This window comes from Pleurodeles waltl, chromosome 9 (assembly GCF_031143425.1).
Source record: "Pleurodeles waltl isolate 20211129_DDA chromosome 9, aPleWal1.hap1.20221129, whole genome shotgun sequence".
NCBI classification, from domain to species: Eukaryota; Metazoa; Chordata; class Amphibia; order Caudata; family Salamandridae; genus Pleurodeles; species Pleurodeles waltl.
In genome coordinates, this window is record NC_090448.1 from 1123178815 (window position 1) to 1123196812 (window position 17998).

The window sequence follows — 17998 nt, forward strand, 5'->3', positions numbered from 1 at the left end:
AATAACCCCCAAAATGTCCCATATCCTTTGCCTCTAAAGTCTCCTTACCGTTATACTGTTTGAATGCTTGTAACAGCCTTTCATAATAAGGATTGATAGACTCCTTTGGTTCTTGAGTTGTTCCATCGATCTTGACCCAATCAACATCTTGAGGAGGCACTTTCCCTTTCAGGAATGTCATGACCTCCTGATATTTCTTCATCACCAACAGCGCAGGACCCTTAATCACTACATTCCTAGTTGGTTCTGACTCAGGGCATTGAATTGCTATTTTGTACCCAGTCCATAAGTCACTCGGAATGACAGTGTCAAACAATGTGTTCAAATCAATCCACATCACCTGTGAAATTTTCACAAACCTTTCAACCTGTTGATACCATTCCACTGGCTTCTCTCACAATATTGGGAAATCATTGGTAAACGATGCAAGATCATTTAGACTCCATGGCACACGAACATAACCTCCACCAGGCACTTCTCTCAAAGGGAAAGTTGTAACACCTCCCTCTGCTTCAACAGGTGGTGGTTCACTCGAAGGTTTCGCCAATTCTTTCTTTTTCGCCCATTTGGTCTCCCACTTATCTAATTCATTCCATCCCTTAATGTTCAGGATCAGTTCTTTAATCTGAGTTTTAAATCCTGCAGTTCTCATATCAGCAATATCTTTTTCACTGAAACACAATCGATAGCTCCTTTGCAAAGCCTTGGTTTTATTTAAATCTACCTCACATTTGGGAGCCAATTCTGCCATTTTATCACGAAAATTGCCCGCTGGCTTAGTAATATCTCTACACATAAATGCAAACTCATCTTCTTTATTAGGTCTCTAACTGTTCCAAACCAAGATTTACAACAATCATTTCATCCAGTTCTATTGTCAACTTTGCCGCATTTAAAGTCCTCTCTCTATGTGTTGATGAAAGTGTTCTTTGACTTACTTCTGAATTAGTACTCTCCTTAGATGAGGTACTCCCATTAAAGAATTGTACCCAGTAATTTATCTCCTTCACACTAATGTATTGCATCACCACAGGAATTTTAAGTGTGGCATCACTTCCCTGAGCACCCTTTCCCACATTTAAAGGTGGTTCCCATGTAAAAGGATTATGTGCGGGTATCTTCTGATATGTACCTATCGAAGTGCATCCTGACATATTTAAAGTTGTATCTGTACTCGCTCTCCATGTAGTGGTAGTGTGGGTTGTAACTAAAGTAACAAACTCCCTAATGCCTGAAGTATTTGGAACTCCGCTGTGCCGTTCAGCATTGTTGGGTACGGTCAAATTGTATGCATTTTTCACAGAACCTTCTGTTTTATACATAGGACTACCGGGCCTGTAGTACCTGGGACTGTAAGCGCATCAACAACACTCACTGTAGGATCAACTGGGCACAATCCCTCAAACCTTCACTTCTTAACTCACAGGATACACTAGTGGCAGTAACTCCCACAGAACCAAGAGTCATCTTAGTTGGAGCAGTCACAGCATTAGTCGGACCAACAGTCTGATTTCCACTTCCATCCCTAACTTCATTATATGTATGTGGATATTCAGAAAGTAACACAATCAAAAGACTATCTCCTTCATCGCTGTCCATATTCATTTCATCAGGCTCTTTTTGTTTCCTCTCCTTCGATTTCTGAGTTGTTTTCCTTTCCCTTTCTCTCTCAAACACATCTGTTGTCAAAGCTGGATACAATCTAACTCCTTCTATCATGCCAGTTCTCTACCATCTCTGCTCGGCATCCTATCTAGCATCTGCGTAAGTACTCATACCTTTCTTCACTCTGCCCTGATATTTGTCTTTGTCTCTCGCATGAGCAGCACGTTCCCAAGCATTAAGGGGCATATTTATACTTTGCTTGCACTGTTTTAGCATCAATAATTTTGACACTAAAACTGCACTAAGCCTAAGCCTGCTTAGCGCCATTATTTAACGCCTGGGTCAGACCAGGCGTTAGGGTACCTGTAGGCCCATTTCCATGGCCAAACACCATGGAATGGGAACAAAGATGCCCCCCCAAGCCCCAGCAACACCCCCACCCACATCAGAGGGACACCATAGGAAGTGAGTCCCCATCCTGGGGAAGTATAGGTAAGTGTGTGTATATATATATATATATATATATATATATATATATATATATATATATATATATATATATATATATATATATATATATATATATATATATATATATATATATATTTTTTTTTTATGTACCATTGGGGGCCCCTTACATGGGGCCCTGTTGCCTGGCACTGGGTCTTATGGCCTTGCTCAGGGGACACTGGTCCCCTGTGCTGGCCACTGGGGTGGTGGGCATGACTCCTGTCTGTATTAAGACAGAAGTCATTTTTGGGTGCTAGCGCGTCAGAAATGGTGTTAGGCTGGCTGGTGGCATATGAATTGCCCCTAATAAGCCTACCATAATTTCTGTCCCACTAGCGCCTTTTTCCTTACCGCCATCCGCATCTTTTTCTTAGACGTTAGCCATTTCTTAGCACCTGCATGCGCTATTCCATAGATATGGTGCCCGGCTGCCGCTATGGAATGGCCCTAGCAGGCGCTAAGGATTTTGACGCAAAACTGCGCTAATGCAGTTTTGCGTCAAAAAACACAAATATGCACCTAAGTGCTTCACATTGTGCAGGTATAGGAGGTGACTTCATTTAATATAACACCCTCCTCAAATTTTCAATCCGTCTCAAATTAAATGTGCCATACTGTAGGAATCTCAGAAGACCATCCTTTTCTGTGATCTTGTACCACTGACCAAGCCAAACACACATATGAAGCCCTACATTAATCACCATATAGTGACCTGGAGTACCTTGCAGAGGCGCCATTTCTTTCTCCCTACTGGGAATAAGAACATCTCCTCTAAACATATCTCGTATAACTTTAAAGCATTTCATGTTTCAAACTTTTCACAACATTCCAATTCGATTTAGAATAACGCAGTGTCCACAATCCTGTTGTTTTGACCCAACCACCAATCGCAGCGCAGCACCTTATGATGTTGCCCAGCAATAGGATCCCAGTACCGCACCAACCAACCTATACTGAGACACACTGTGACAGATCTTGCTCCTCGCAGCAGCCCCCCTCCCTTTTTTACAGTCTGCATGCACACTTGCTCCTGTTGCATTGGCTTTCATTGTACCAATGAGGCTACTGGATTTGGGAGGCCACGTCAGTTGAATTGTGGGGAACTGAGTCCAATCCCACACCATGTGACAACTGTCAGCCTAATCCGTTTCTGGCCAGCTAGCAGCTCCTCGTCTCTGCCCAAGAGCAGGGACGATTTGTGGCAACTGGACTTATGACATTGTGACTTCTCAGGGAAATCATGGTGGATCAGATCTCATCCTTTTCTCTCAGTTACATTAGTCTCACACATGCAAAGACAGACAGAGGCAGAAAATGGTTCAATAAGAATTATTGAATCAGCTGTGTCTTAGATAAAATGACATGTAATGCAATAATTAGAATGGTGAAACATACCAGAAGCAGAATGGTGACCAGAAAGTGAAACACAGGAAGAGTCCCACCATACTGCCTCTATGCACAATATATGCAGTTCCTACCTAAGCTATGTTAGAGCACAGCAGGATAAGCCCCAATCCTTCCTTCAGGATTCCCCCCGGGAAGACATCATCCCCATACTGAACATGACATGAGTGAAGAAGCTTGTTATCTACAGAGACACCATCCCCATGTGGGCCAGGGAACAGTTGGTCTCAGCAAGCAGTTGCAATGAAGTCAGACAGCTCTAACTGATGTTCTGAGAAAATGTCCCCACCTAAAAGTATGTGTGTTTCTGTGAATGTTAGAGACACAGTGTACCACTTGTGCCGACAACTTTATCCTGTTGTGCCGACAACCCTATCTCGTTGCAGCGTTGAGGAAAGCACAAGAAGTGAAAGAATCTTGTGCTAAGAAATGGAATGCTTTCCTAGGCTAAAGGACGACTAGATAAAGAAAATAAAACACCACCACAAATATGGCATATTCTAAAATAATAAAATGAAATAAATTAAAATGTTACTAGGCTAATGAGCACAAGCAGCAGGCCTGGTTTGCTAAAATAACGTGCCCAGAGACAGCACTAAAATGGCTCTACAACACCCTCCCTTTGTCGGTTCAGAAGTGGTAAAGCAGCCTTGTTCCTAATTAAAAAGCACCCAAAATACAATGCTTTAAAACATATATACATAAATGTCAATTGTGACAAGTTAAACCACACTTGAGCATGTGAAATGTTAGAAAATATCAATTTGGAAGTTTAGCATTGGCTCAAATAAAACCAAATTTAAAAGTCAGTGTAATTTTCAAAATCTCTAATTACAGAAGGGACAATTGAAGCAAAGAAATGTTCCACTTCAGCAGGTGGTAATGTGACCAAATTGGTGCCAATGAAAACCAAAGAGCACTCATGTTCTAAAGCTTGAGCTCCAGCTGAAGCAGCAGCATTCCGTGTTGTGCCCTGTGTTGAGTCAAGAGCTGCATGATCCATGAAGGACAACACATAGACGGCTTCCCTTATCAAAAGCACCCTCAACACACGTCTGTTAATGAGCCCTCAGCGAGAACATCAACAGATCAGCGTCCAATGAAACTAAGCGCCGTATAGAGAGACAAACTTTCAGTGCACATTTGAAAAGGCACAAGAGGCATTTAAACACCGGCTGATCATAATCCAAAACCGTTCTGAATGACAGAGACCAGTTACACTCTACTTCTTCCAGGAGTGGTGCCCTGAAATACTGCATCATGTGTTCACGAAACAGGTGCAGCTGGTAAAAGCGCCATCAGTCCTCCTTGTTGCGATGGACAGCCATTTCAAATAAAAAACAGAAACAGCAAGATGCCACCTATTATAGCCAAAGTAATTGGAAATCCCACGAAAATACTCGAAAATATTGAGTGGATGGTATTAAGCCAAATATAGAGGAGAAGGTGTTTATGAAACCAGAACCAACAGCCTTAAGAAATGTACAATCCCAGCAGTACTAGACACATAAAATATTTGTCCCATATGTTCACCAAAGTGTCTTGGAAAGTTTGTATTTAAAAGGGACTGTATTTGTGCAGATGACTTTGCCAGGGGAAAAAGAACATTCCAGCAACAGATGACAATTTGGGAGACCGTAACGATGTATGCAATTCCGGCTCACATTCCACAACAGTCCTTACTGTTAAGAAGCACATAGCTTCCATTAGAGAGCACCTGGAACACAGGTCTAATCAAAGGACTTGAACTCCCTTCAGATAACAAGCCAAATTTGCTGCTGAAGCATTACACGCCCCGTGCAAGGACAGCTGCCTACAAGCCATCGCATGGCTCACAGAAGTCTTGCATTCACTGCTGCTAAGAAAGACCTCTTTCATGCCATTGAGGCATTTTGCGAAAAGGGAAGCTCCCACACCTCATGAATGTAACTATCTCCCAGCTTTCCATATCTGCCTACTGGAATGTATTTCAAGCAGGATGTAAATTGCAGTGTTGAAACAGGCAGATTAATAACCCCATGTATTAATCATTCAGAAGATGGTATTTCAGCCAGAGTGAAAGGCAACTTTTCTTATTTCTCAGTGTTTACCATAACATAAGTCGCTTCCTTCTTAGCCATTATTTGTTGCTGTTGTGTCGAATTAAATGCTTAAAATATGTCCATTGCGCAGACATGTTGCCATGGGACGCAATTTCAGTGTCTGTAGTGTCCAACCCGGCGGCATAATGAACTTTAGCTCACACTGTCCATGTTGTAAAGATGACATGTCACTTTGTACAATGTCTATTGCAGAAGAAACGATGTTGCTTGAAGTGTATATGCGGTCAGACAAGGTGCTAATCCCATTAGCTACAACGGCTAATGCTTCCTGTAAATTTTCCTGATCTATTTGCATAAATCGGGCAGCAGCTTCTTGTTGAGAAAGTTTGCAAATTTCATTATAAACTGCATATAAGAAGCGCTTTTTACATTGTCGTCTGGGGCCTAACAAGAAATCCCGCAATCTGTGTTATTAGACAGGAGACTGGGGTGTTCTTTAACAGCATCTAGTGAGGAACCTTTTAACCATTGCTGGCACAATTTCCCTGCAGTGTATGTTGTTACTATACCCTAAAGTTCTGATGTCACATAGTGAGGGTCTGGTCTATTTGTTCTAAAACCCTGTGGAGTTTACAAAACGCACATGACAATCATTTGTGGCCAGTTGCCACAATAACCACCCACCAAGAGGTGAAAGTGATGTGTTAAATGTTCCATTTTGGACCCACCCATCGAGCTGATCTTCAGTTGCATTAATATATTTTTGCCATTTATAAAATTTTGCCGGGCAGGGCTTCCTTTCCCCTTATTTGCCAATTTTTAGTTCCCCATACACTTTGTATGTCAATTGACTTCAGCCAATATTCGTAGCCTTCTATAGCCAACCGGGAAACAAAGGAATCAGCCATCATTGGCAATTTAAAATGCTATGACTCTGCATTTTTAACATTGTGCCCAGAAAAATATGCCAACTTTTCAGAGTATGTTTTTAAACGCTCCATTGGCGGAGTTGGACAATGTTCCCATTGTGTGTAAATAAAAATAGTATTTGGGGTACTTGCTCTGTGAATGTAATAATGTTCATAATAATTATAAAAGAACATATCCCCATAATTGTCTTTCAATCGATAAACATCTTCACTTTCCAATACAGTAAAATATTCTAATTCAGATAACATAGAATCAACTGTTTTAATATCCCAATCATCAGAAACAACTCCAGGTGTGATTACATCATTCATTGAAAGTTTATATACAGAGGGAATTTGAATTACCTTTGGAGGGCCATATATTATCATAAGATACTTTATCCTGGACAATCCCATCAGTAATTGGTATAGCTGAAATGCTCCGTAGGGACAAGTCTGTGGGAACCTTATGGGATGACAAATGTGCTTTTAGAACCTCAACCACCTGTTCAACCATAGAGCAATCAGGAAGATAATGACCATGTATTAATAATAAAAAGACAATGACAAACCCAGTCCAAAGAAGGATGCAAGTACAGTTAATAAAAGCCACAGATAGTTCCATGGAGAAATTAAATCGTTAATTTTGAGCCAATTTATCAGCTTGTGTGCTCTTGACAGTCTTGTTGCAGAAGAGGTAGATGAGTCGGAAAAGGAGTCATTGACGTCGGCAAAATATCCTGAAGCAGTTCATGCAAAAACCAGAGCCGTGTTTGGAAGAGGAGAGCTGGCAGCAGTCTCCCTTGGTGGTTCATAGTAGACTATTCCATCTGTTTGAGTTGAAGTTGAGTAAAATCTCTCAATATTGTTGACATTACTTGTCGCAGAAGAAGTCACTGGGACTAATGAAAGATCATTTTCTACCCACCCCAAGCTCGGAGAGGTGTCAGCGTTGCTGCCCAAAATCTGTAGAGGAACATCCTGGTCTGTAGTGAGAGGGAGTCGGGTACTCCCAGGAGTCCTCTAGGTCTGCTGTGCAGGATCAGCCATATGGTGTAGCTTGATATTGTCGATGGAGACAAAATGGTTTTCCTTAGAACCAGGCAGCACTGGTAGAATAAGAGTTCTGGTACCGTATATTCCCAGGACTGGAACCGGTGCACGAAAAGAAGGACCAAATTCCTTTTTCACAGCAATCTTTTCACGCACTAGATCCCCAACGTTTGGAATCCAGCCGGTTGGTGTTATTGGTGTGTCCCTTATTCCCAAGGAAGCGGCATTGGCAGATGCACTGTAGTCACGGAACTGTTGGAATTCTTGCAAAACACTGACACGTCCGTTTATGTCAAAGGGTGTATCTGTCGCCTCTGCACCAGGACCATCAAGATCTGGAGCATACATTTGTGTTCCAAACAGGCATTCATATGGGGTACGCCCTCCCAGGGACCTTCTGGGCAGATTATTAAGTGCTCCCTGGACTCCATACAAGTAATTAAGCCAACTATGACACATGCCTAATACTCTAGCTGTTAGTATTGCTTTAAATCCCGGTTTCTTCACTCCACAACACAGTTTCTCCCAGGATGATATGGAGACAAATAATACAGTTGGACCCCTTACGAAGCCATGGTGTCCATGAATGCCCTTGAGGCAAAAACAGGGCCCAGGTCCCAATTGAAAGCCGCAGCTGCATATGTGCCGATAAAGACTTGCAAATCTTTAATAACAGTTTGAGGGTCAGGCAAGCGTTATGGCCATACCCATAGAAATCTGGAGCATGAGACGACGGCGACTAGGATGTTTTCTGCTTTGTGCAATACAGCAAGTTTGTTTGCTGCGATGAGCTGCGTTGCATGAAAGATTAGTAAATCTGCCCCAGTGTCAGCAGGAAGAAGGAGTGACGCTGGAAATCTTCCGTTTAGAGATTCCAAAACATGAGCACAAAGGAGAGAAAAGCATTTGCAATTTACACTTATAAACATGTTTTTTTAAAACCCTTCAGAGGTATCATAAGGGCAGGATCAAGGGAAAAAACTAAGGAGCTTATTTACAAGCCCTGTGCGCCACTGGTGCATCACTTTTTGTGATGAACCAGCGGTGCATAGTGCAGGTTCATAGCTACAAGGCCACACAAAGCCACTGTGTGTCTTTACATGGCCTTCAAGGTATGGTGTAAGGCAACCAGTGTAAGTCGTTGCACTGCCTTTGAAGGAGCATAACCTGGCTGCACCATTATGCTTCCTAAAACGTGAAGAAGAAGGGGTGGTTATTTGTTTTTTTTGTAACGTGTAAAATGAACTGTTAAACGTGGTGCACTGAAATAAGTTAGTAAAAGTGCACAATGAGAGGTTACATGTATATAAGCCATATTCACACTGGTTTGCAAGAATGTTAATGTATCAAGAGACCACAATGGTCCAGGTACACACATTGTAGAGGTTTGTTGGAAATTAGGATGGGTGTCTGTGGTGGACCCTTTTATTTGTTGACAGATGTCACAGGAAAGGACACACTGCTTGATCTGTTTATATAGACCGGGCCACCAGTAGCATGCTTGTAATAATGAAATAGTAGCCGCCACACCAGCATGGGCAGAAGCAACTCCCTCATGCGCTGCTTTAATCAAATCAGGTCTTTGATCTTTGTTGGGGATCACACGATCACCCACCCCTGGTATAGTTAATAGGGCAGTATTGAGGCTAGATATGCGGTAGGAATATTCAGCAGGATATGCCTTTGGCATGGGCTTGCCTTCAGCCGAAACTTTCACAGCAGCCACTGTTTCATTATCCAACCTCGTCCGTTAATGAGTTATTGCAGAAACAGACGCCGTAGCTACTGCTGACTTGGCCGCTTCATCAGCCAAAGTGTTGCCTGAAACATGTATTCCAACACGCTGATGTCCCAATGTATGAACTACATGGACATTGGGTAGCGTTGCTTTCAGATCCGCAACTTTGCCCCACAGGAGTATTGTGTTTAATGGTGTTGCCTTTGGAATCTCTGAATCCATTTTGGTGCCAGTAATGTAGTAATATGAATCACAGACGATTAGAGTTAACTGTCCTGGATCCGTGTGTTCCAGTGCCATCAACAGAGCCTTGACCTCTGCTAATTTAGCAGTACAGTCCCATTAAGGTCTGCATGTAGGTGTGTTGTGGATGGAATTCACCATCCTTCATGTAGCCAATCACTAGATGACCAGTGAAGCATTACCTATTTAATAATTGAGAGCTCTCTGCTGCGCCTAGCTCTTTCATACAAAATAGAGGACATCTTGACCTGAATTGATGATAGCTTAGTGCATTGAAAATTCAAAGCGCTACCGCAACCTCTGGGGCTGAAAATTTGATGTGCTTCCTAGTGCCAGTGGCTGGAAAGAGGTACTGTTCGAAGGTTCCTGTCTCACTGATCTGACCCATCTAGCGGAGAGCCGGAGCTGGCCCAGAAACTGCTACAGAAAGGCTATCACTAACCGGAGGGACAGAGGTCTTGTCCCTGTCATCAGGGCTGGAGACGAGAGGGGAGCATTCTGCTGCATGCATCCAGACAGGTGAACTGCCTCTAAGATACATGTGAAGCTAACTTGCATTGGTTGTACTGAGCAAGCAGGCCAGACCAATACGAGACCGGCATAAGGTGGCTGCCTGCAATCACTGCCTCTGCCAGAGAATATCTGGGTCCCCAGTCTTACAGGTGAAGCCCTTGTAGCAATGGGGTATTTAGGCCAACCAATTGTCATTTTGAATTGGGATGGGAGACAAATGCTTATGTCATGTTGCCCTGAGTGGGTAGCCATTGTTTAGACTCGCTGGAGAGATTGCCTGCATACAGAGCCGGAGAGATTCTGCAACTGCTCCAATATCGTGCATATATGGAGCATGCTTCAAGTAAAGCTCCACAAAGGCCCCTTCCCGCCATGCAATATCCTCTATTGAACTGTGACCTAGAAACTATATGCTTTCTCTTCATGGAAATCAGTACAAGGTGTGTGAGGCTTCCTTATCCATAAAAGGAATGAACCTCCCGCACTTCCCCGCACTCCCCCCCCCCCCCCAAGCCTAAGACCCTGTATCTAGACCTCAAGTGGAGGATTTTTTTAAAAGAGAACCAAAATTGGGCTTGTCTGTTGTAGCAGTCACATTTGGTTGTGTTTTCTTTCAGTACTTTTTTATAGCAATTACAAAAGTTAGGTATCATACTTTCTGTCCCCACTGTTTTTTTTGCTTTGAATGGGAGTTTCAGTCTTTAAAAAATGGTGGGAAGACTGATTTAAATAAGGCAAGCAGCAGTAACAGACTACACATGTCCCTTTTCTACGCCCATGTTTCTCCACACAATGAACCCCCCTCAGTAGTGTATTGTAGTTTTTGCAGAACGCTCACTAACCCCATGTGGAGCACTGGAGTGGTTATCCACACGGATGGCAGGCTACACTCTGTAGGGTGTGTGGCTGAAAGGCTGTTGTTATTCTGAGACAATCTGGGAAGTCTTTCCATGTGTGTGATGACAGCTGAAGTGCCCTTATCATGTTATGGAACACAGAGCCTGGTGAGTGATGGGTGAGGGTATATGGGGATGTGCAAATTATAATTGCAGTGGGCTAAAACATATGGGCATATGGGTAGTAGTCCAGCACCAGCCTAACTATTAGGGCTGTGGGATGCTCAGTATGTGTACACCAAAACAGAGTGGGTAATTAGAGAACGAATCCATCTGGCAACGTGCACCTCACAGTGATTTTGCCAAATGAGTAAGAGAATACTAAAAGTTCAAGAATTTGAATTGGCGGCATGAGCAATAGCGTGCGCTTTTTTAAAGGGACTTATACTGCCTATTTCTGGACAAATACACCCAATGAATGAGTAAGGAAGCAGAAAAGCAATTGAGGCTCTCAACCTGCACAGTCTTTAAAAGAACCAAATTCTACCTACTCTTACTAGGACACAATTCTGAGCAGGTGTTTTCTCCCCCGGACCGTGTCAACCTCAAAAGGGCCCCAAAGGCAGACAAGCATCAGTCAGGTGTGCCCTAATTGGGTTGTGGCCCAGACCCTGGCCAGATTTGCATCCTGCAGAGGCAAGGGTGAAAGACAAAGCACTTGTTTGGTTGCTGCTCTGACAGTGCAAGAGTGGATCGACCTGCCTCATGTTACCCTTCTATCCTCACCCATGATGCCAGGGGCGGCTCCTCCACAATGGCGAAGGAGCTTTGCCCACCTGGTCAAGAGTCAGGAATTGACTATCATTTTAGTTTTCATCTGCTGGCTCAGCCAGCAGTGCAGGGAGAAGCGGGGCTGGGTCATGGGAGGGGGAGGAGGAGAGAGTGCACCTAAGTGCGCATGTGTATTTGGCTGGCCGTCTCGGGCCGGCCAAACACACTTGCGCACCTAGGTTTCTCCAGCCCTGCTGTGTTGAACAGTCAAGCTGGGGAAACTACACAGACCCCAGGGCTCCTGAACTTCCAGATTTAACTGATAGACAACTTCCACTTCCATTGTTAGTAGTGAATGACAATGTGGTTAAAGCAGACTTACCATGCTTCCTTTGATTTTGGGTAGGAAATCAGCATGGCACAGATTTATTATTTCTGATTTTGGCCCAGCTGCTCTTTAACACTTCATGTATGTCTCGGTCAGATCTCCCCTTGCTGGTCCCTTGCAGTTCTCCTCCCATAAATGTGCTCTCACCTCTAGCAAGAAGCCTTTGACCTGGATAAAAGTGTAGTAGCTCATAGGTGTCATTTCTTGTCCTAAACAACTCCTAACTGAATCTCTATGAATTCTGGCTCCAGACAGCACAAGTTATTGATCAAGCCTGGTGGATACTGCAGCTGAAATCCACCCTGGGAGAGTAGAGCCTTTGCTTGCCTTGCTCATCCAAGAACTTTGGCTTTGGGACCTGTGTGCACATTATATTTTAAAATAAAATGAAACTACCCCATACTGCTACTACCACGTCTTTGTCACTAGTGTCACCGTAGAACAGTTGCATCTTTAAAAAATACAACTTTTAAAATGTTTTATGAAGGAAAATTATACCACCAATACCAAACACATATACCAAGCTAGTTTATGGGACGATGAAAACAACAGAAAGAAATCAAACTTGATCTACCCTTTGTCACATTGAAAAAACATTGCACACCCCTGATCTACCATCTGGTCCAAAGCTCAAATTGTTCACAACGTTCTCATTTACATCCGTTTATTCCATAAAATAGAAAGTACACGTCCCTGTTATTTTGTGGCTCAAACCTCTACACTTCCTTTTCAGCCAGAAATGCACATATCCCCGAAACACTGACTACATCACATCACAATTTTTAATTCTAACACCTCTAGGTGAAGCTAGAATTACCGTCCTTGATAAAATGTCTATAAACATCCCAAACGTACCGAAGAGTCTTCAAGTGTCCGCTACCTGACACACTTCTGAGTAAACCACTCAGGAATCTGGTCCTTGAAACCCTATCTGAGGCCCCAATTGAAAGTAGGGCAGAATAGGGTGGGGCTGCTATGTAACCATTCCCGGACGTGACGTATTTACTGGAAATTCCAGCTGAAGGTTTGGCTGCAACAGCAGCCAAGCCTCATCCCCCAGACCCGCCTGCCTTTTCTCAGTGGCAAGGGGAATGCTAACAATGGTCCCCCTGCCAAGAATCTTCTTCCTTTCCCACCCCTACCCTCTTGCTCTTTTTCCCTCCCTGCCTCAAATCAGACGATTTCTGCGCTCGTTTACCACCTGCTCAATCAGGCGGTAAATGTCTGCATTAAATCCTTAGGGGTGAGGAATGTGTGGAGTTCCACACAGTAATTCCTTGTGCTCAGAGTGATTTCCCATTATGCAGGATTTAGCTCATAATTGCATGGCCCTGGTTGGGTGTTACAGCACAGTAAAGGTAAATATGTGGGCAGAGTTGTCACCCAGGCAGTGCAATTCTTTATCGCATCCCTAATGTGATAGTGGGTACATTTCTACTTTCTTTGTAGATAGTCTTCCAGCTTTACTGAGGCTTTGAAGCTGTCTTTGGCCTTGCTGCAGAGGTGGAAGGCCTGGTAGTGGCAGTCCCCCTACGTCTCCCACTGATTTCTGCACAATGTGGGTAGTAATTGAGCGTTTGCTGGCCTGTCGTAAGGAGGTGTTCCTGGCGACACAAATTCATGAGCAAGAGCCACAACTCGCGCTTAGATGCATGCTACAGGGTAAGGTTCAGTTGGTAAGTTGAAGCAGCGGTGGACCCCCAATTAGGGTAGAGGAGCGTCTCCCCCCTGCTGCCAGTGCAGCAAACTAGTGAAAAATAAAACTAATTACCATTTTATTTTTCACTGCGCCCAGCCCGAGCAGTGTTTGGGGGCAGGGCATTGCTGCTGACTGGCAGCAGGGGCGTGGTGCTCACTCCCCCAGTTTACACCACGCCTGGCAGTTTGGCCGGCTGTCTTGAACTGGCCAGCCTGACATGCGCAGTGTAAACCTCTCCTCCTAGCTGTCTTAGACAGCTGGGTGGAGAGCAGGCACAGGCCCCTGGTGCCTTATTTAGCATTAAGGCAGCCCGCACCAGCCAATCCCGGCATTGCTTTCATACTGCTCATCTGCAGCATGAAGGCAGTGTCCGGATTCAGAGAAGGGAGCTGCTGAGGCTCGCCTCGCATTGTGGAGCTTGGGTAAGTACATTTTGTTTTTCTTTTTCATTTGGGCCCACTGACAGGCACTGTGAGAAGCTCACATTGCCTTCAGCTTGAATCCAGAGCTCCTAGACATGGCACGTTACAATAACGAGCCATGATTAAGAGCTCTAGAATCTTAGCCTAAAGGCATTGTGATATTTTTTTTACCGTGTCTGCCACTGGACTGGCATAATGGCCTTCCACTGTTGAGGGTCACCTGTGTCGCGTAGGCTCTCATTATTCTAATGAGACTACTGGATTTTGAGCTGCAGGATTGCCTGCGGTGTGGGAGACTTAGTCTGACCCACTACAGGTGACGCCTGTCGCTCCACTCCGGGTTTTGCTCTGGCTAACTAGCAGTATCTCATCTCGACCCAAAGGCAGGGATGATAGGGCAGCCGAGCGCATGACATACTTGATTTCTCAGGGAAACCGTGGTGACTCAGGTCTCTTCCATTTCTCTTGATTACATTGGTCTCACATACACAATGACAGACAGAGGCATAATATGTTTCAATAATGTTTTAATAACGCAACTGCATCTTAGATAGCAAAGCATGGGCTGCAATAACCAGGATGATACAGCATGACAAGATTAAAATTGTGACAAGGAGAGTAAAGCATAGGAATAACGCTACCATATTGTCACTAGAGTCAATTGACTAATTTCTACATCAGATATAACAGAGCACAGCGTGTTAAGCTCTAATTCTGCCCTTCAGGTTCCCCTGGGAAGATATCATCCCCCATACCTGAGCAAAGGCCTGAAGTCTGCATAAGCAGCTATAGCGAAGCGTTCAGCAGTCAGCATACAGTTGTGGTTCTCTGGCTGGAATCTCCCTCTAACGTGTAAGGTATAAGGAAGCGTTTTTATAATAAAACAGCTGATGTTCTGAGAAAATGTCCCTACGTGAGGATGTGTGTTTTCTATGAATGTCAGAGACTAAACTCTACACCACGTTCACCGGCAACCTATATTACTGCAGCTTTGGAAGAAGCACAGAGTGAGCAAGAATGTCTTGTTTGAGAACAGAGTGCTGGCCTAGGCAAAAACAATTAGAGCGAAAATAAAACAAGACCGAGAAAATGTATATTGTAATAATAATAAACGAAGCTGAATAAAATATATCTCGGTTAAAGTGCACAGCAGCAGGCCTAGTATGCTAAAATATCGTGCATGGAGCGATAACTAAAATGGCTACACAAAACCGGCAACTACTGAAGTTGAGCTTGTGTTGTAGTGTTTTCTTTAACTCCTTGCTCACTTCTCACTGATTTCACTTGTATGATTTCTTATGCCTGAAAGAAAATCCTCACCTAGAATGTGACCCTGCCACAATCTTCTTGCTTAAAATGGCTGTGGAAGGATGAACTTGGATAGGGTAACCTTACCTTTTTGATAGTAGCTTTGGCACATCATGGTTCCAGTGATCTAACTGATTATGTTTTTACCAATCATATATACTAACAGTAAATAGAAGTAGTGGCTGTGACCTGATAGAATGGCATCTGGACCTCATTATGTTGCTTGCGTGGAGTGAATGTTGCAAGCACAAACTGGAAAGTGAATCTAGAGGATAGAATGGAGGAGGAATTGTGGTTAGATTTGGTAGTAGGATTGACTGCACCCTGCACTAATTGTTGACACCACACACTAATACGAAGTTAGCAATATTTATGGTGGTATAAAAGGTTTTTAAATAGCTATTTTCCTCCTTGTAGTCCATGGTAGCTGACCTTCTTATTTGTCTTATGTTCCGCTCTTGAATATCTCCCTTGTAGGTGTTAACCTTTTCCAAGTGGCTGCCCATGAGGTTGGTCATTCTCTGGGCCTGGACCACTCCACTACTCCTCAAGCTGTAATGGCACCGACATATAAAGGTTACAACCCTATATTCCAGCTCCACGAGGATGATATTGATGCCATCCAGTCAATGTATGGCAAGCCTTCAGCAAGTGCCCCTGCACCGGTGGTCATCAATACCGTCAGTGATCCAAAGAAGGAGAAAAATGACTCCATCTCTGCCACAGGGCACAAAGTAGAGTCAGGAGCCACCAAAGAAGAAGGAAAGGCACCAGTGGTGAGTCTGTGTGGAGGGCAGGCTATTGACACCTTTATATCCACCAAAGACGGCGCTATCTATGCATTTAAAGGTGAGTGTTCTATGGAATTGGAAGTTGATGGTAAAGTCAATTTAATGTATTATGGAAATAATTTTCTTAAAGTTACTTCATTTGATTAGCCAAATGTTATAAAAAAGTTAGTCATGAGGATGCAAATGTGGGATCAGTACGGACAGAAGGGATGGTAATACAGAGATGCTCAGGACACAAGGGATATGGTTGTAGATTTAATAAATATCGAAGATATTGGAATAGGGCAAAGGACCGCAGGTTTCGTGAAGATGTAAGGGCTATGAGTGCAAATTCACTACTGACATAAGAGATGTGAATTGAATTTATACCTAATGAGGATCCAATGCATGTGGACATAGATTTACTGAGGATGTGTGAAGGCGGGATCATAAAAAGATCTAAGGTGATCTTATGGCTGTGAATGCATGCTGACTAATCATATAATGGGTATGAATGATGATTTACTGAGGATACAAGTGTGCAAATGCAGATTCAGTATTCACCAACAAGTGCAGAATGTAGATTCAGTTATGAGTGAGGTGTGAATGCAGATTTACAGGGGACAGAAATGGTCTGAATGTATATTCACTGGGGACATGGGCTTATGAATACTGATTTGTATGGACCAAAGCAGAGTAAATGTAAATTCACTTAGGACATTGGAGACGTGAATGTAGATTTACTAATGACATAGGTGGTGTGCAAATAGTTATAACAAGATTCTTTAACATTAAATACAGAATCACAAAGAACACAAGGGATGTGAAATAAGGTTCAGGGCAAACACAAGAGGAATGAATGCAAATTCACTAAACACCAAAAGAGAGTGAATACAGATTTGTTCCCCCTCAACTGGTATCAATGAAGATTCATGGAGGGCTCAATGGGGGTAGAATAAAGATTCATTGAGAATTTGTGTGTAAATGCTTAATCAGGTATACCCCAGGGCTTGTGAATGCAGATTTGGAAATGATACAAAAAGTGCCAATGTAGATTTACATTGGCACCTTTTGTCTGTGAATGCAGATTCACATGGGATACAAGGAGTAGGAATTTGTAGGCAGATTCACTTAGCATACAAGGGCAGCCAACTGAGATTCATATGCTCTTTGTCTTACCGGTCTACCAATCAGGCTGTTTGTCGTTATTCTTCAGGTTGACGAACAGTGATAAAACAGTGTTGCCCTGAACATGTTACTTTATATGTCACAAATAATTTTGTGGGTATTTGTACTACTGCGTGCATTTTTCACACATGGGGCCTCCTTTACAAGCCATTTATAAGCCCCTTGCTCCACCGCTGCGTCATTTTTCGTCATTGATGTATTCGAGGGCAATGCATCTTGTAAAAACGTACACCCATTAGGTGGACACAGGATGTACAAAATTAGGTAGAAACGTAATATGGTAGCTACCTGCCACTATGTTTACTATAAAACAAACTAACACACTCATTGGATTGTATCTTCAGTGATGCCATTTCAGATTGGTGATCTCATAGAGCATGTCATGAGTGATGCAATATTTTAACCAAAGGTTAAAGTAAGGTGATGGTTAGGTGAATTTGTCAATGACAACATTAGCATTTTCAACTAAATAAAACACAGAAATTCATCAGTTATAGTTAGCAAAGCTAACTATAACTTGCGCCCCAGCCAAGTGCTGCTTTTGACTTCACATATTACATCACTCATGACATGTTCTATGACAGCATTTATTACATCACT

At 43.2% G+C, this 17998-nt stretch overlaps 1 protein-coding gene across 1 annotated transcript in view; it reads left to right on the plus strand.

Annotated features, from left to right (window-relative positions):
• LOC138260408 (matrix metalloproteinase-18-like) overlaps positions 1 to 17998 on the plus strand; it is a 112681-nt gene that overhangs the window by 58703 nt on the left and 35980 nt on the right. Inside the window, exon 5 of the mRNA XM_069208857.1 lies at positions 15918 to 16289. Coding sequence (XP_069064958.1) covers positions 15918 to 16289 — 372 coding nt within the window. The remainder of the gene's footprint in view (positions 1 to 15917; positions 16290 to 17998) is intronic.